The following is a 20,183-nucleotide window of genomic DNA, read 5'->3' as shown; positions in this document are numbered from 1 at the left end:
TTGACTTCATCAAGTTTTTGTGCCTTATACATATTATTGTTAGTAGTAGTAGTTCTTTTTTTTATGTATTTATCTATTATTTATTTACCCTTTTTTTTCTCAAGGGCTGACTAAGCGCGTTGGGTTACGCTGCTTGTCAGGCATCTGCTTGGCAGATGTGTTGTAGCGTGTATGGATTTGTCCGAACGCAGTGACGCCTCCTTGAGCTACTGAAACTGAAACTGAACTGCAGAGTTTTTTTGTTTGTTTTTTTTCTTTCTGATCATGGGAAAAAAAATCAGAACTTTGTGAATGTAGACATTGCATTCCAATACAGATGTATCTCTCTCTCTCTCTCTCTCTCTCTCTCTCACACACACACACACACGCACCCATGCACGCACACATACACACATGCACAACATCCAAAACTAAATGGTGCTCACATCATAAATAACTCAAATTGTTTAGACAGTTGTTCATTGTTTAGCATTTAGGTATGAATGAATGATACCAAAAAAAAAAAAAAATGTAATCAAAGTGATTTTCAACAATAAACAAATGAAAATTATATATAAATAATATATACATTTATGATTAAAAAAAAACAACCGGAAATAAAAGATGGGAGGTGGGGCATGCAAATGTAAATAAATGCAAATATTTACACTAAGAAATTACAGCACTACCAGTTTCTAAAAAATGGCATCAAAGAGAAAACTGGTATGTATGTGTTAATCCTTTGGCCAGTTGTTAGATACAATGAACTTACAGGTTTCCATAAAAGAAATATATATTCTAACCTGGTGAAAGTACAGACATATCCATTTTCGGTAAATAGGCCAGCTGATTGTACCAGACTGGTGTGTCTGAATGTCTGGAAGTTTTGAGAAGACTTATCAATGCATGTTACTTGTAATGATGAATGAGTGAGTACTGTATGCACACATGCATGCATGCTACACCATAAGACGAAACCATTCTTTACTTGCAGTTAATCATCAATGCAACTGTGATGAAACATACATGAATCAGTTTTGATGATGATTATCTTTAATCAAATTCCATGCACAGCTCCACCACTCTTCTCCCCACAATTTCCATGCTAAACTGCACCTCTCATTTCCCACCAGATTTCCATGCTCAACTCCAACACCCTCATCCCCACAATGTGTATTAAAAAGTCATGTAATAGAAAAGCCAGAAAAAGATCAAATTCATTGAAACAGCAATGGCCATTTTCTCAAGTCTGAAATCTGTTTTTAGAAGGCGCGCGCGCACACACACACACACACACACACACACACTCTCTCTCTCTCTCTCTCACTCATACAATGTAGCAACAATATGAAATGCTAGAATGTATATAGATTCTGAATGAATGGGTCACACACAGGAGCGATACTTTTTTCTTCAGTTCAGTTGTTAAAAATCTGCGGGAGGTTTATGTCGCCTTGACAGCAAAAATGTCTCTGTGACAGCAGAAACTGACTTGACTTCGCCTTCTTGTTTCTGGTTCCACGACAATTGAAAATCTTTGCACAACGAACAAGTTCAACTTTCGCGCTACTTATCAGTTGTCCATTCTTTTTTTTAAATACTCTTTCGGTTCTTTAACTTTCATGGGTTCAAGCGCACTTTTAGTTTCAGCGGACACAGTCGCCATGTTGCCTTATCCGGACGTCCCAAGGTGAAGGGGCTGAACTTTTCACTGACTTCCAGTTTCCTAACGAACAAGGTCTATAGCAGAACTGCTTCAGAAATGAAGTTTAAAACTATTGTCTTCATGCAATTACAAACAAAGCAATCAAAATATCTTTCAAGAACAGCAGAGGAATTGCTTAAAAAATGAAACCATTTGAGAGCATGTCATACTCAGCTTGCACTAGGAAAGCTACATTCCAGAAAGATGAAACCTGAAGAACTCTGATATCAAAACCATTTCGCTGTCAAAATAATGCTGTCAAATAACAATTCCACAAACACACGTCATGTACAGTACAGTATTACCTGCTAAACTGGACAAATACTTCCACACCAAATATGACAGTGATTCCAGCTGCTTACATGCTGGTTGTGTGTGAACAATTAAATGAAAGAGCCCTATGGCTGAAACAATTTTTTTCCCTTGAAATGCATCCAATGCAAGAAGGAAAGCAGCTGATTTACACAGCTAAATTACTGTATTGTACAGTAATAGACAGACAAAAAAAAACCACATCACAAATACACATAAAAAAATACATTTTCAAAAATGTACATGACGAAAACATATCACAAACACATAAAAAAAATACATATTCAAAAACGTACATGAATAAATACATACAGACAACAGTATATACATACTTTCATGAACACATGCTTAGAATGCATTCACACACAAAAAATGAGTGAGCGCACTCATACACACATACACATTCATACATACACACACAAACACACATGCACGCGCACGTGCACACACACACGCATACATGCACACACACACACTCACACACACACACACACACACACACACAAGGACATACATACAGACTTCAGAACACAATGTGTTGGCAGCAAAAAGTCAAAAATAGGATGACATGATTTTGGGAAGCAAACATGTTTGTGGCTGTTCAGCAAGTCGTAAATGAAGAAATCAACGACTCTGAAACTGATCCCACTGCTGAAAGCTATGGCACTTCAGTACACTCACTGAGAGACAGTGGCAAAACAATATCTACTGAAAGACGCTATATGTTAGTGATCAATGAAACCTGTTGCAATAAGATTTTTAAATCTGCAACCCCCCCACCCCCCCCAATCAGTTATTCCTTCCCGATTTCTTCCACAAGAGAACCACACAGTGCTCTAGCTCCATGGAGCCACAAAAAAGCTTATCCATTATCATTATTGTTACTTACACTACTACTACTACTATCACTACTACTACTAATGATAGTAATAATGATAATAATGTACATTTGTATAGCACTTACCGTGCTGCAGCTCTCAGCCCTTTCAACAATACACCTACTATAAATAAGAAACAGGAATTAAAAAAAAAGAAAAAAAAAGATTAGATACAGCTTGCTAACAGTTCAGAACTCAGAACTCATAAATATTTTACTGCAAGGCCACCGGCCTGTTTGCAAAGGAGGTACATTCAATTAAACACACAAAATACCGAAAATAAGTGGGAAGGGACCAGTGTCATGGACACAACATTTCATAACTGGTAGACAAAAGGCAGATAAAAGGTAGACAAAGATTTTTGGCTCATGACATTTCCTGGAGTAACTTTAAGGTTTTTGAAAAGTTATATGATCATGTCATTTCTTATTCTCTCTTACAGTGAAATGTTAGATACAAAACTCACTAAAATTACGACTCACACAGTTCTCTCATCTCACTCTTACAGTCAAATGTTAAATACAAAACTCACTAAAATTACGACTCACACAGCTCTCTTAACTCACTCCTACAGTGAAATGTTAGATACAAAACTCACTAAAATTACGACTCACACAGCTCTCTCAACTTACTCCTACAGTGAAATGTTAGATACAAAACTCACTAAAATTACGACTCACACAGCTCTCTCAACTTACTCTCACAGTGAAATGTTAGATACAAAACTCACTAAAATTACGACTCACACAGCTCTCTCAACTTACTCCTACAGTGAAATGTTAGATACAAAACTCACTAAAATTACGACTCACACAGCTCTCTCAACTTACTCCTACAGTGAAATGTTAGATACAAAACTCACTAAAATTACGAATCACACAGTTCTCTCATCTCACTCCTACAGTCAAATGTTAAATACAAAACTCACTAAAATTACGACTCACACAGCTATCTTAACTCACTCCCACAGTGAAATGTTAGATACAAAACTCACTAAAATTACGACTCACACAGCTCTCTCAACTTACTCTCACAGTGAAATGTTAGAAACAAAACTCACTAAAATTACGACTCACACAGCTCTCTTAACTCACTCCTACAGTGAATTGTTAGAAACAAAACTCACTAAAATTACGACTCACACAGCTCTCTCAACTTACTCTCACAGTGAAATGTTAGAAACAAAACTCACTAAAATTACGACTCACACAGTTCTCTCAACTTACTCCCACAGTGAATGTTAGATACAAAACTCACTAAAATTACGAATCACACAGTTCTCTCATCTCACTCCTACAGTCAAATGTTAAATACAAAACTCACTAAAATTACGACTCACACAGCTATCTTAACTCACTCCCACAGTGAAATGTTAGATACAAAACTCAATAAAATTACGACTCACACAGCTCTCTCAACTTACTCCTACAGTGAAATGTTAGATACAAAACTCACTAAAATTACGACTCACACAGCTCTCTTAACTCACTCCTACAGTGAATTGTTAGAAACAAAACTCACTAAAATTACGACTCACACAGCTCTCTCAACTTACTCTCACAGTGAAATGTTTGATACAAAACTCACTAAAATTACGACTCACACAGTTCTCTCAACTTACTCCCACAGTGAATGTTAGATACAAAACTCACTAAAATTACGAATCACACAGTTCTCTCATCTCACTCCTACAGTCAAATGTTAAATACAAAACTCACTAAAATTACGACTCACACAGCTATCTTAACTCACTCCCACAGTGAAATGTTAGATACAAAACTCACTAAAATTACGACTCACACAGTTCTCTCAACTTACTCCCACAGTGAATGTTAGATACAAAACTCACTAAAATTACGACTCACACAGTTCTCTCATCTCACTCCTACATTCAAATGTTAAATACAAAACTCACTAAAATTACGACTCACACAGCTCTCTTAACTCACTCCCACAGTGAAATGTTAGATACAAAACTCACTAAAATTACGACTCACACAGCTCTCTCAACTTACTCCTACAGTGAAATGTTAGATACAAAACTCACTAAAATTACGACTCACACAGCTCTCTTAACTCACTCCCACAGTGAAATGTTAGAAACAAAACTCACTAAAATTACGACTCACAGCTCTCTCAACTTACTCCCACAGTGAATGTTAGAAACTAAACTCACTAAAATTATGACTCACACAGCTCTCTCAATTCACTCCTACATTGAAATGTTAGATACAAAACTCTCTAAAATTACAACTCACACAGCTCTCTCAACTTACTCCTACAGTGAAATGTTAGATACAAAACTCACTAAAATTATGACTCACACAGCTCTCTCAATTCACTCCTACAGTCAAATGTTAAAATACAAAACTCTCTAAAATTACAACTCACACAGCTCTTTCAACTCACCCTCACAAAAAATATCAAGATACAAACTTGCAAAAATTAATATCAAAAAGTGTAACAACACTTACGACTCACACACTCCTCCCACCTCACCCCAGCACCCCAACCCTCACATAAACACACGGACGCACAGACTTAAAGACAGTTTGAGGAGAGAATGATCTATAGTTTAAAATATTACTTGAATAAGTACGTTTTAAGATTAGACTTGAAAGATTTTATAGTGGAGCATTGCCTGATGTTCTGTGGTAGAAATTTCCAAAACCAGCTGACCACACAAGGCCATATCAGGACTGCCCAATTACACAAAATGTTCAATCATGTTAAACACAAAACTGTCACATGCGTAAAAATCCCATTAAGATAAACCTACAAAATACAGTTCATGACACATTATCTGAACCATTTAGCTCACTATGGCAAATATAACTAAGCCGTGTTGAGGACATCAGCTTAATCTAACATCCCAAGATTACAAAAAATGATAAAAAAAAGGAAAAAACAATACTTCAAAGCCAGACAAAAAATACATTTAAAAAGTCCATAATCGTGGACAAATAACACTACTGAACGGACAGCTAGTGCCCATCCCAGTGTTTACATCTCACTTCCTAATCGCCACAGCAAAAGAATACAGACAGCACATCCCAGAATGTGGAAAAGAGGAAAAAAAACAAACGTGTCAAGGCTTGCTTGAAAAAAGAAAGGGGAATGGACAGGTAAGGCAGAAAAAGGAGACAACAGTGAAGAATGAAAAAAAAAAGCAGAAACAAAAGAGAGTGATAGAAAAGAGGAAATTTCTAACACAGAATTTCCAGAAGGCGGGGATGATGTTTATGCCGAAAGACACCCAGCATTCCACGGGGGCAGGGGGTGGGGGATGGTAATCCCCTCAAACACCGAAACAGTGCATGGCAAAACAACAGTTTAGCACCAACCATCTGTGATATTGGCAGCGTTCCAACATAATCCTCATTTCATTAACACCCATCTGTACATAATCTCAGACACATTGGCAAATATCTCAATCCACCATATAAAGAAAAATATAGATACCATCATCATAAAAAAAGGTTAAAAAAAAAAGAAAAAAAAGGAGAAAATGGCATGTTTTCTACTAAGTTGACTTTTTCCTGACAATGGTTAAAAACTATATACACCCAATCTATGATGGAAAGCTACAAAATACAGCAACATCTTACTGATAAAAGCCTTACATCGTACTTGTTATTCATTCTCTTACAGATCTTATGCCATCATTTTAATAACTATCGTTTTCACTGTACATTTTCACAACAGATTAATTTTTTTTGGTGTAATATCCATCTGCCTGAGCAGTGCAGTTTGCATTGTTATACCTCACCTTGTGTTTTGTCAAAACGTTATTCCGCTACATGTCTTGTGTTTCACTGAATGTTTGCAACAGTGAAGCACCGTGGCAGAAGCAGTTAGGCATTAGACTCTGATTCACTGTTCACCAGTAGACCAGGGTTCGAGGCCCCCTTTTGGCATGGTGTTGTGCCCTTTGGAAAGGAACTTTACTCTTATACACCAGTGTGCTGGCTGAATCGGTAGTGTAAGCAGCACTGACTTCAAGTTGTGTACCTTGTGAATGGAGAGAGTTACCACTCTTTACTATTTGTTGAACTTTACTCTGATTTTCCTCACTCCAGTAAGGTGTGAATGGTTTACCTGACTTCGGTTGGAGGAGGTTAAAAATAGTGGAAAGAGAGGACTGGGCCTCACGTTTCTGTGCTCAACCCTAGACACGGTGGGTATGAATTCACACCTGTTACCATAAAAGAATACGGGACACTGAACTTCACTATGTTTGCACCTGCGCCGTCTTGTGCTTTTCCAAACCTTTGCACATCTTGTGTTTTGCCAAAAGGTTTGCAAATCTTTTGTAGCTCACAAAATATCATCCAAACCATTCCTGTATCATGCTAAGTAATATTCATCAACTGTACATTCCAGTCAAAAAATAAAAAAATAAATAAAAGAAGGTCAACATTTTCAAACTAAAACCCCATTTACAAAACAAACGATGAACATTTTATGATTATGACAGTACCATGTTAACCTCCCCCTCCTCCATCCACCCACCCCCAAAACATTCACACACACACACACACACACACACGCACACACACACACACACACACATGCGCACACACACACACACATGTACACACATACACACATGCACACACATACGCACATACACACAAGTACACACATACACAACACAACACACACACTCACACACAGACAAATCCCTCGCCCAAGGCCAATTTGGTTCGATTCCACCATCTCTTTAACTTTAAAACTCTAAACTCTGAGCCTCATACCCACAACTACCGCATAAGCATAGTTCAAGATCAGTCTGAAACAGTTTATAATTCAATAATAATAATAATGATAATGATAAGTCATTCAATGCTTTTTCTCATTCACTTCCAGATAATTCTTATTGTGCTTGTGTAGACTTTTTTCTAATTCTTTGCTGGCTGTATTCTGATTGACATTGAAGATTATGTCATTCTGTCTTTTTGTCACACACAGTGATACACACTTTAGATTTAAATGTAATCGCTTGCTTGTTGGTAAACTGCAAACCCACTATTATGATGTTCAGACTGAAAAAGATCAGGCATTTAAAGCCATGTAAAGCTTGCTGTCACTCATCACCCCACACCATCTCGTCTGGATGGTGAACTAGCCGATCTGAAATCTGTGTTTCAAAATTCCACCAACTGAGTAATTTCCCCTTGTATCAGATCAGAAAGCATTGAATATTATACATTGGTAGAATTGTCACAATTCCAACTTTCAGTCTATGCTACTAGTGTTTCCTTAGGTTAAACCGATTTAACACAATTCGCAATTTTCAGTTCTGAACCCATAAAAAAAAGTTTGATTTCAGGTGCCTTAAATTAAGTTTACAAATTCTTCTATTTTAGTCAATTGTCCTGGTCCCTTTCATTTGTGACTGAGCTGACACAAACTGATTCAGGGATCATTCAGTTATCTGTCTCTGAACGTATGCACAGAAACACAAATTACCCAAACATTCAGCTCAACAGTCTGGCTGTGAAGAGTAACCCACGGTGTTGTCTTCACAGCATGTGTTGTCAGTGTTGATAGCTGTGAGGCATCTATCGGGCAGTGTTCTTTTTTTTTCCTGTCAGGCAGTGTTGTTTATTTTTCTATTGGGCAGCGTTGGACTTTCAATTTGAGGGTCACTGGTTCGAATCTTGGTGATGGCCCCTGGTGGGTAAAGGGTGGAGATTTTTCTGATCTCCCAGGTCAACATATGTGCAGACCTGCTTGTGCCTGAACCCCCTTTATGAGTATATGCACGCAGAAGACCAAATACGCACGTTAAAGATCGTGTAATCCATGTCAGCGTTCGGTGGGTTATGGAAACAAGAACATACCCAGCATGCACACCCCCGAAAATGGAGTATGGCTGCCTACATGGTGAGGTAAATAAACAAAAACGGTCATACACGTCAAATGTTACATGTCTGTCTGAGAGTGTATGTGTGCATGCCTGAAATCTGACTGAATAACACAGGAAACGAATGATGAGCTCCCAGTTGCAGCCGTCAGTCAGCTCTACCCAGGTACGCAGCCTGTTGTGCAAATGACCCCATATTTGTAAAGCGCTTAGAGCTTGGTCTCTGACCAAGGATAGGCACAATATAAGTATCCATATCAATCAATCAAAAAGTGTTCATATTCACCTGCCCTGTGTGTGCGTCTCCCTAAAGACTGGCTTCTCACTGCATTGCTACACTGTTATCTTCTTCTTTCTCCTTACTTTTTTTTTGGCAAGAAAACAATAGAAAACCCTTTGTGACTGGTCTCTGTATGTCTCTGGCCTTTGTGAGGGTCTTTCAATTCCTTTAACGTTTCATTTCTTCTAATCCTATCATCCCCTTTGTTTCTCCACATTCCTGCAAATACAATCCATCACAACATACCCCCCCCCCCCTCACCCTCCCACACACCACTCCCCCCCCCCCTCCTACATCCACATCCCTCCCTTACCACCTGGTTCTGGTTCTTTATCACATGTCTGACCCTTGGGAGCTAGGATGTTCTGCGATCTCTTAACTCTTTCACCACCAAGTTTCTTGTGGGAAAAATACTCCCCAGCGCCAAATATCTCAGATACGATGATCTCAGTCACAGGGTTTGGGTTCACGTTAAAACAACACAATGGACTTGTTCACTTCAAACTGGGTCAGGGGGCAAAGATTAGTCATTGTTCTATTGGTGGGAAACTGGCTACAACTGTGAAGCTCTGTTACAAAATGAAAAACGGCCCTTTAATACATGAAAGTAGTCGCCTATGGTGGCACACTGTCTGGTCGACTTAGGTCACCTATGGTGATGAAAGAGTAAAATTTTCTTTATCCCATTGAATCCTTCCACCACAACGTAAACCCATCTACCCTTAACACCATATAGATAATGTATATGTATATATATATACAGATATATATATATATATATACATATAGATATAGGTGTGTTTCTTCCAACAGGCTCGTTTTGACTGCAGGAAGTCCTCTGTGGAATGTCTCCCTGTGACAGTGACATCCGTATTGTGATGAAGGAGTTTCTGTGAAGGGGTTCCTGCTCACTTTCTGTTCTTGTTCTTGTCGAGCTTTGTGTGCTGTCAGCTGTAGTGTGCGTGTGCCGATATCTTTTCCTCCTCTTCCAGCATCCTCACATACTCCATCTCGCTGACCGCTGAAATTGACCAAACGATGGCATTAACTGATGTCATTTTTACATTCCACCTTCCCCCCATCAGACTGATTTGGAATTTATATCTAGATATAAAAAGTGACATTTGATAAAGAGAGGGAGGGAGAGAGAGAGAGAGAGAGAGAGAGAGAGAGAGAGAGAGAGAGAGAGAGAGAGAGAGAGAGAGTGTGTGTGTGTGTGTGCATCTGAGTGTGTGTGTGTGTGTGTGTGTGTGTGTGTGTGAGTACATGTGTGTGTGAGTGCGTGCATGTGTGTGTGTGTGTGTGTGTGTGTGTGTGCGTGCGTGCATGTGTGTGTGTGCATGCGTGCGTGCGTGCGTGCGTGTGTGTGTGTGTGTGTGTGTGACTTTGTGAGTGAGATGGGGACTCTGTATGTGTGAGTGTGGGTGTGTGGGTGGATGTGTGAGTGAGTGTGGGTATCTCACAGAGTGTGTGGATGTCTGTGTGGGGGGAGTGGGTGGGTGGGGGGGGGGGTACTTGTGTATTGTACATATGCTATTGAATACGTCCGTGCACATCCCTCCTCACATGCACTCAAGGTCACAATGATCCAAACAAAAAGCCATACACAGTGGTGATACATCCATATGGCTGCTGCAGATGGAGGGACACTTGTAAACACATCTTGTGACAGCTTTCTTTTCTACTGTCCTTTTAGATCCTAATGAGCGATGTCCACAGGCTTCTATACCATCAGTTAACGTGAATGCGTTTTTCATTTGAACATACACACACACACACATGCACAATCACACACACACACGCACACACACATACACATTCCAGACATACAACTAAACATACATGCCCCCCACTCCCACCCCACACCCCCACTGCAAACACACACACACAAGCACAAGGCAAACAGGCACACAAGCATAACTACGCCACACACAGAAGTGTGTAATGTAATGTGTGTGTCCATCGAGATCGATGATGACCATCGTTGTCATCCAGCTGGGGGATGGGGGGAGGGTGGTGGTAGGATGCTCATGAATCTATCTGTGAATGCGCAGATGGCTGAATAGTCCAATCTGCGCACAAAATGTTCGCTGACAGTTGGGGCAGACAAAGACAGGCATACCATTGTCAGGGAGCTTGTTTGCCCGTGACTTTCTGGCCTGCCTCTTCTGAACAGCTGCAGCAGTCCTGTTGGCCTCGCACAACTTGGCGCCTTTGTGCACAGCAGCACGCCATTTGTCACGGTCCACTGCAGATTCCTCCCAGGAGTCAGGGTTGATATCAAACGCTTTCAGAGAGACTTTCAGAGTATCTCTGAAGCGCTTCTTCTGACCTCCGTGTGATCTCTTCCCTTGTTGCAGCTCGCCATAGAAGAGCCTTTTGGGCAGCCGATGGTCTGGCATGCGCGCCACGTGTCCAGCCCAGCGAAGCTGGGACTGCATCAGGATGGTGAAGATGCTGGGAAGGGTGGCTTTTGCGAGCACCTCTGTGTCTGGGGTCTTGTCTTGCCACTTGATGTTCAGTAGCTTCCTGAGGCATGTTGTGTGGAAGTGGTTCAGCTTCTTGGCATGTCGTTGGTACACTGTCCAAGTTTCGCAGGCGTACAGTAGTGTGGGGAGAACTACTGCTCTGTAGACCTTTAGCTTGGTCTCAAGACTAATGCCTCTTCTGTTCCAGACATTTGCACTGATTCTACCAAAAGTTGCGCTTGCTCTTGCAATCCTGACGTTCACTTCATCGTCGATGGTCGCATTTCGTGACAGTGTGCTGCCAAGGTATGTGAACCGCTCCACCGCACTGAGTCTCTGACCGTTGACTGTGATGTTGGGCTCAACGTAGGGTTTCCCTGGGGCTGGCTGATGGAGAACTTCAGTTTTCCTCGTGCTGATGGTAAGGCCGAAGTTCCTGCTGGCAGTGGCAAACTTGTCAACGCTGAGTTGCATGTCAGCTTCAGATCCAGCGTTGAGGGCACAATCATCAGCAAACAAAAAGTCTCTGATGATGTCTGTCATGACCTTCGTTTTTGCTTGAAGCCTTCTGAGGTTAAACAACTTACCATCTGTTCGGTACTTTAGGCCGATTCCAACATCGCCATCTCTGAAGGCATCAGTAAGCATTGCAGAGAACATGAGGCTGAACAGCGTTGGAGCCAGGACGCAGCCTTGCTTGACACCATTTGTGACAGCAAAAGGAGCAGATGTTTCGCCTTTGTCCTGGACTCGAGCCTGCATGCCTTCATGGAATTGGCTGACCAAGGAAATAAATTTCCGAGGGCATCCGTACTTGGCCATGATCTTCCACAGTCCCTCTCTGCTCACGGTGTCGAAGGCCTTAGTGAGGTCGACATAGGTGGAGAACAGATCAGCATTTTGCTCCTGACATTTCTCTTGCAGCTGCCTTGCAGCAAACACCATGTCGGTGGTTCCGCGCTCTTTCCGGAATCCACATTGGCTCTCAGGCAAATGACCTTGGTCAAGGTGTGCTGTGAGGCGGTTTAGTAGGATCCTGGCAAGTATCTTGCCTGCGATGGAGAGCAAGGAAATGCCCCGATGGTTATCACAGGCTTGCCGGTTCCCCTTTCGCTTGTACAAGTGAATGATAGATGCATCTTTGAAATCCTGGGGGATCGTCTCTTCTTTCCACATGAGTGAGTACAGCTGATGGAGCTTCTCAGTCAGCACAGTGCCTCCATCCTTGTAGACCTCTGCTGGTATGGAGTCTGAGCCAGGTGCTTTGCCACTGGATAGCAGACGGATTGCTTTCTGGGTCTCAAGAAGTGTTGGCGGATCGTCCAGTGCTTCGTTGATGGGGACTTGTGGGAGACGGTCTATGGCTTCATCATTTATGGAGGAAGGGCGATTTAAGACACTGTTGAAGTGCTCAGCCCAGCGTTCGAGAATTTTCTCCTTCTCGGTGATCAAGGTATTCCCATCTGCACTGAGGAGGGGGGATGATCCTGAGGATGTGGGGCCGTAGACTTCTTTTACGGCATCATAGAACCTCTTCATATCGTGCCTGTCAGCATATCCCTGGATCTCATCAGCTTTGTCACTCAGCCACTTATCCTGCATCTGGCGTAACTTTTGCTGAACAGTCCTGCGGATGGCATCGTACACATCCTTTTTTGATGTGGACTTTGGGTTGCTCAGGTAGGATTGATGCAGACGGCGTTTCTCATCCAGAAGCTGCTTGATTTCATCACAGTTTTCATCAAACCAGTCTTTGTGCTTTCTGGACATAGGTCCCAGGGTCTCTGAAGCTGTACTATAGATCAGCTCACGCAGGGTCCTCCAGTCAGACTCCACATTCTGGTTGTCCAGAGAGGCGGATTCCAGACGGTCTTCCAGCAGTTCCACAAAGGACTGTTTGATGGTGATGTTTTTCAGCTGAGCGATGTTGAGCCGTTTTGGAGCCTTCTGGCCTTGGGGGCGTCTCTTGGGCTGGATTCGAATATTCAGCTTTGAGATTACAAGGCGATGGTCTGTCCAACACTCAGCGCCGCACATGGTCTTTGTTACACGTACATCTTGCCTATCCCTTTTCCTGACGATGACATAATCGATGAGATGCCAATGCTTTGAGCGAGGGTGCATCCATGACGTCCTGTTACGGGTAGGGAGGCAGAAAACTGTGTTGGTTATCAGCAGTTCGTGCTCTGCACAGGTCTGAAGCAAAAGCAATCCATTTGGGTTGCAGTGGCCCACACCGTGCTTTCCAATCACTCCATCCCAGGAGATGTAGTCAGAGCCAACTCTAGCATTGAAGTCCCCAAGAATGATGAGCTTGTCTGCTTTAGGGGTAGCAGCAATGACAGAGTGAAGGTCCTCGTAGAACTTCGCCTTCACTTCATCCGGGTTGGTCATGGTTGGGGCGTAGGCACTGACAATGGTGAGGTGCTTCTGGGAGTTTCATGGTCATAAGCCTATCGTTGACTCCCTTTGGGATTCCAGCTAGCTTGCTGACAAGTGCTGCTTTTACTGCAAAACCAACGCCAGCCTCACGTCGCTCTTCGCTTCCTCGTCCACTCCAGAAGAAGGTGTAACCAGATCCCCGTTCACAGAGCTCGCCTTCACCTGCAAGCCGAGTCTCACTCAAGGCTGCGATGTCAATGTTGTATCTGGCGAGTTCGGATGCAACTAGTGCCGTTCTCCTTTGGGGTCTGTCCGCGTTATCTCTGTCCAGGAGAGTCCTTATGTTCCAAGCACCAATGGTGAGAGGAACGATCCTTGTTTTTTTCTTTTCTTTCTTGTTGTTTCGACCGCTGATGTAGGGTCCCCGCCAGCCGCGGTATGCTGGCCAGGGTGATATGGAGCAGGCAATTTTTAGGGCACCTTTTCTAGCCCCTTCCTCATGCCAGGGAGGTGAGCAGTGCATTCCTAAAGAGGGCTGCTCAGACGCTCAGACGGCTGCCGAGCTCCATCGCTGCTCCTGTCGACGAAGAACGACCCTATGGCCTGAGCCGCCTGCGTGCAGGTCTGCGACTGCGACTGCCAGTGTACCCACACCTGTCGTTTCGTCGCTCGCCTGTCGCCACAGGACTTGGGGGTGATGAAATGATGAAGGATGAAAGGTCATTTTGGATGACTGATGACTTGCGCGATGAGTTTGTTTAAAGTGAAGAGGAGTTGCGCAACGTCAACCTCACTCTCTCGTCCGGGTCCACCAATTTCCAGTGGCAAGACTAAGTCGAGACGACTGGAGGATGAGCACGGATGCAGTGGATGACCAAGATATCCTTTCGGTGTCTCATCTTGCTCTCTGCACTCCACAGTGCGTTGCTGTAACCGCCTTCCTCTCCGTTGAACCGATAGGTTTCTTCCGCAGATTCTGCCGGATCCAGACTTTCGCATGCATGGGTAGACACACCCCGGGGGCCAACTGTGTGTGGCATGCACACAGCACAGTGGAGCTAGATGGCCGTCGGTGGCTCTCCTGAGCCAACGCCCTTTTATAGATCTCCATAAGGGTGTCTAGCCACCCGCCTCACCAGTCCCGGAAGGGAGCGGTGGGAGTGCCGGTTTAGTCGCCGGCAACCCGACCCTGAACAGGTTGTACTGGATTACAGGTTACCAGTAGCAGATCTAATGACCTGACCTGACAGGCTTCTATACCATCAGTTAACGTGAATGCGTTTTTCATTTGAACATACACACACACACATGCACAATCACACACACACACACACACACACACACACACACACACATACACATTCCAGACATACAACTAAACATACATGCCCCCCACTCCCACCCCACACCCCCACTGCAAACACACACACACAAGCACAAGGCAAACAGGCACACAAGCATAACTACGCCACACACAGAAGTACAAACATTCACAAGCACACACACACATACATACAATTGCACACATGTGTGCAACACTTACACACACACACACACACACACACACACACACACACACACACACACACAGAGCCACACACACATATGCATACACATATGCACACACTAACTTTTTCATCAACATTTAAATGTAAAAAACAAGAGAAAGAAAAAAAAGGACTGATTCACACGAAATGATAATCTGCTACACAGAAAGAAAACAGCAACAAAAAACAGAAAACAGAAAAACAAGAAAGAAGTTCATACTTAGCGCTTGCACAAGCACAATCCCTCCTCCTGCATTTTTGTCCACTGGCTTTTCCTGGTTAAGTTTGAACAGGACACGGCGACTGCACGAAATGGAGGAAAAAAACGGCATGAATGTAGGATGAAAATGCGCAAATAATTCATGCATGCACACACTACAGCCACACATAGTAACACAAAGCACACACAAACACACACGCCCCCCACCACCACCACCACCCCCCCCCCACACACACGCACACATGCACCCAGACACACACACACACACACACACACACAAAACACACACAGACAACGCATTCACACACACACAGAGACACACAACACACACAAACAACAACAAACAAAACAAAAAAATCACAACACACACACACAACACACCACACACTGAAAAAAACAAAACAAACAAACAACAACAACAACACAACACAACACACACACACACACACACACACACAGAGCACAACACACAATGGACACACACAGACACACGAATAACATCACACACAAACAACAACAACAACAACACACACACACACACAAACACACACACACACACAACACACACACAAACAACACCACACACACAAACAACACAACACACACACATTAACCCACACTCACACACAACAACCCCCCCCCCTCACTCCCCCCTCCCCCCCTCTCCCCCTTACACACACACAAAAACCATGACACTGACTTCTGTCCTCCCCGGTTGATGACGCAGGAGCCATCATGGCGCTGCTGATAAGCCATCAGCAGTCTGTCCTGAATGTCGGCGTTGTACGTCCGCCAACCCTTCCGCTGTGGGTCCCACCACTGCCACATCCTCCTCGGTGGTCCTGCCATCAGGGTCAGAACCCACCCCACCCCACCCGGAAAATGGAGTATGGCTGCTTACATGGCTGGTGTAAAAACAGTCCGACATGTAAAAGCCCACTTGTCTGGACGAGTGAATGTAGGAGTCGCAGCACACAAATAAAGAAGAAGAAGAAGAATCAGAATTCACTTCTGTTGTTTTTTGTGTGTGTGTGTGTGTTTTTTTTTTATCACACTGTGAAAAATTCAGAGTAAGTGTGGTGAAGTCTGTGATATGTTCAGTTCAGGTACATGACTAGTCAGATCTGGCATACAACCTATGTGACAAAATCACGCAAGACCGAGTCATAGTAAAGCCATAGCAAATCACCTTTCCATTATTCAACACCCCCCACTCCCCCCCACACCCCCCACACACTCTCTCTCTCTCTCTCTCTGTGCATCTGTCTGTCTGTGTGTCTTTTCTCTCCCTCTCTGTCTCTCTTCATGACTTTTCCATTTTTTGGAAACTATTTGATTCACGGGTTGTACCAATGTTGTCATATGGGGCAGAAGTATGGGGCTTATGTAACAATAGTGAAATGGAAAACGTACACACATGTGCTAGAAAACGTTTTCTTTCAGTACCATTGCATTCATCAAATAAAATGATTTATGGTGAAGTTGGTTGTTACCCTTTATTGATCACAACTTGGATTAAATGCATTAAATACTGGCTTAGGCTAACACAGCTTCCTTCTGAAAGAATATGCAAACAAGCGTACATCATGATGGTGAATCTGGAAAGCATAACTGGGCATATTATGTGCAGAATGTTTTGAATGTTCATGGTTTCGGGATTGTTTGGATGTGTCAAGGTGTTAGTGATGTGAAATTATTCTTGTCTGAATTTAAAGATAGACTTATTTCTTCATACAAACAGGATTGGCATTCTCATTTAGAAGATTCAGAAAAATATAGCTGGTTTCTTTCGTTTAAGAGTATATTTGAGATGGAAAAATATATTTCAGTTCTTAACAATAAATGGCACAGACTTAGTCTTGCTCGGTTCAGGCTAAGGGTATTGGGGCTGAATGCCAGTAAAAGATGGTACTCCATTGACACATCTATTTGACCCCCATGCCCTATGTGAAGGGCGCAGACAGAAGACGAAATTCATTTTCTTTTTGTGTGTAACGCCTACAGTGATATCCGTAAAAAATGTGAAGCTTTTAAAGAAAGTGTTTCAGTTGAAAGGGACATCATCCATCTCCTTTTGTCAGATAATGTAAAGATAATTCAGTCACTTGCTAAATTTATCGCCCTTGCTTGGCACTTTCGTAGCAAGAATTGTTCTAAACTTGTAATGCATACACAACAAAAGAATTGCAGTCTCGAAAGTTAAAAAAAACAACATACTAAAGCTTTAACTGTCATAGCGTTTAGGTTGGATGGTCAACTGAAAGAAGCCGACATTTGTATCGTTTTCTAACATGCACGGAGAAAGTGCAAATTAACTGAATATGTATAGGTTTACTTTTCTTTTCAGTTGAGCACGCCATGAGTTTGTCAAACGTGGGTAAAGCCGTTTTCGACAGAAGTGTTTTCTATTGTCTTTCACACATGTTTTTCTTTTTACATAATAATTGATGTGTGCATGGTGATAAGTGAAGGGTGTGTCAGTATTTTTTTCCTTTGATTTTTGCTGATGGGCATTTTATTTTAAGTGAGCCTAAAGAAAATTTTGTTTTTGGTTGAAGCAGATAATAAAGTATTTTGAATTGAACTGAATTGAATTTTAACAGACCTTGTGATTTTCTTTGCAGGGTTGTTGCTGCGACTTTGATATATTCATGCTGTTTGGTTTGTTTTTATGTTGTTAAACGATTATTCTGATGTGTCCCATGCCAATAGGACTGTAATATCAATGGCATTAAAACATTTTTCAGTTTCAGTTTCAGTTTCTCTCTCTCTCTCTCCCCCCAAAGTCCATATCCCAATTCCAAGAACTGACTTGTTCAAATCCAGTCTGGTTTACTCAGGCGCCACCCTATGGAACTCACTCCCAGAAACAATTAAACAACACCATTGCCCAACCACCTTCAAAAAACATTGCCTTTCCCACCTTATGCCATAATGTGTAATGTAAATCGTTCATTTTATTGATACTGTTTGTCAAATGTGTATGGTTGACAGAACCTTCCTCACCCTCTATCCCCCATTCTGATGTGTAATGCGGTGTGTGTTGTGTGTGTTTGTTTCTTTGATTTTGTTAATTTTTTTTCCTATGCATTTTACTAACACCATGCTAGTGCCTGTATGCCGTGTGTGTGTGTGTGTGTGTGTGTGTGTGTGTGTGTGTGTGTGTGTGTGTGTGTGTGTGTGTGTGTGTGTGTGTGTGTTCGTGTGTGCGTGTGTGTGTGTGTGTGTGTCGTGTGTGTGTGTGTGTGTGTGTGTGTGTGTGTGTGTGTGTGTGTGTGTGTGTGTGTGTGTGTGTGTGTGTGTGTGTATGTGTGTGTGTGTGTGTGTGTGTGTGTGTGTGTGTGTGTGTGTTGTTTTGTTTTGATTTATGCATATTTTTTTCCTCTGTTGTGTATCTCTACTAACACCATGCTTTCATTTTATTGAATATTGTGTAGTGTAGACCCTATTCAGGGCAGGGACTGGATGTAAAAAAGCACACCAGTGCTTATCTATTATCCTCGAAATAAAGAATTTGTCTTGTCTTGTCTTGTCTCCCTTCTCAGCCTCTCTCTCTCTGTCTCTCCCTTCTCAGCCTCTCTCTCTGTCTCGCTGTGACTCCCACATTCACTTGTATACACATTGGGCCTTCCCATGTATGACCGTTCTTATCCCCAACATGCAGCCAGTCTTTCATGTTGTTGTATGCCGGGTATGTTCTTGTTTCCAAAAGCCACCAAACGCTGACATGGATTATGGGATCTTTAACGTGAGTATTTGATCTTCTGCATGGGTCTAATACACATGACGGGGGTTCAGGCACATTACCTGAATGATGTGAGGAGAATATGGCAGAAATTTTACCTGACTGATGTGAGGAGAATATGGCGGAAATTTTACCTGAATGATGTGAGGAGAATATGGCAGAAATTTTACCTGAATGATGTGAGGAGAATATGGCAGAAATTTTACCTGAATGATGTGAGGAGAATATGGCAGAAATTTTACCTGAATGATGTGAAGAGAAAATGGCAGAAATTTTACCTGAATGATGTGAGGAGAATATGGCAGAAACTTTACCTGAATGATGTGAGGAGAATATGGCGGAAATTTTACCTGAATGATGTGAGGAGAATATGGCGGAAATTTTACCTGAATGATGTGAGGAGAATATGGCGGAAATTTTACAACCAGACAAGCACATGCACTGTTCCACGCTTTCTCACAATCCCACAATTTATCTCACTTTGAGACAAATTGTGGGGATGACCCCGCACTTTCCCCCTGTTTACCAAAAAGTGTGGTCACACCCACATGCTTTCTCACAATGTGTGAGAAAGCGTGGAAAGTCCCCCTTATTTTTTTATTTTTTATCAAAAACCTTTCCTTTGTCATCAGGGTTGCTTTCTTGTCTTTTTCCAACACAAATCTTAGAGAAAATGAGAGAGAGAAAAAAAAAAAAAAAAAAAGAGAAAGAAGGGGAAGATGACAATGACTATCATGATAATGATGGTGATGTTCATACTGGTTTTAAAAAAAAATGTGAGTGAGCATATGTGTGTGT

General features: G+C 42.3%; 1 protein-coding gene across 2 annotated transcripts in view; it reads right to left on the bottom strand.

The window, feature by feature from the left end:
- Nucleotides 1-9,329: 9,329 nt before the first annotated feature.
- The window catches only part of LOC143281972 (uncharacterized), a 56,006-nt gene continuing 45,152 nt past the window's right edge, over nucleotides 9,330-20,183 (bottom strand). For both annotated transcript variants that reach the window (XM_076587333.1, XM_076587332.1), the window contains exons 22-24: nucleotides 16,341-16,482; nucleotides 15,641-15,723; nucleotides 9,330-10,044 (exon numbers count right to left, since the gene is read on the bottom strand). In XM_076587333.1, the coding sequence (XP_076443448.1) occupies nucleotides 9,971-10,044; nucleotides 15,641-15,723; nucleotides 16,341-16,482 (299 nt within the window). In that variant the 3' untranslated portion in view covers nucleotides 9,330-9,970. The remainder of the gene's footprint in view (nucleotides 10,045-15,640; nucleotides 15,724-16,340; nucleotides 16,483-20,183) is intronic.

Source organism: Babylonia areolata, chromosome 5, assembly GCF_041734735.1.
Source record: "Babylonia areolata isolate BAREFJ2019XMU chromosome 5, ASM4173473v1, whole genome shotgun sequence".
Lineage (NCBI taxonomy): Eukaryota > Metazoa > Mollusca > Gastropoda > Neogastropoda > Buccinidae > Babylonia > Babylonia areolata.
This window is presented reverse-complemented; position numbering and strand designations above follow the sequence as displayed.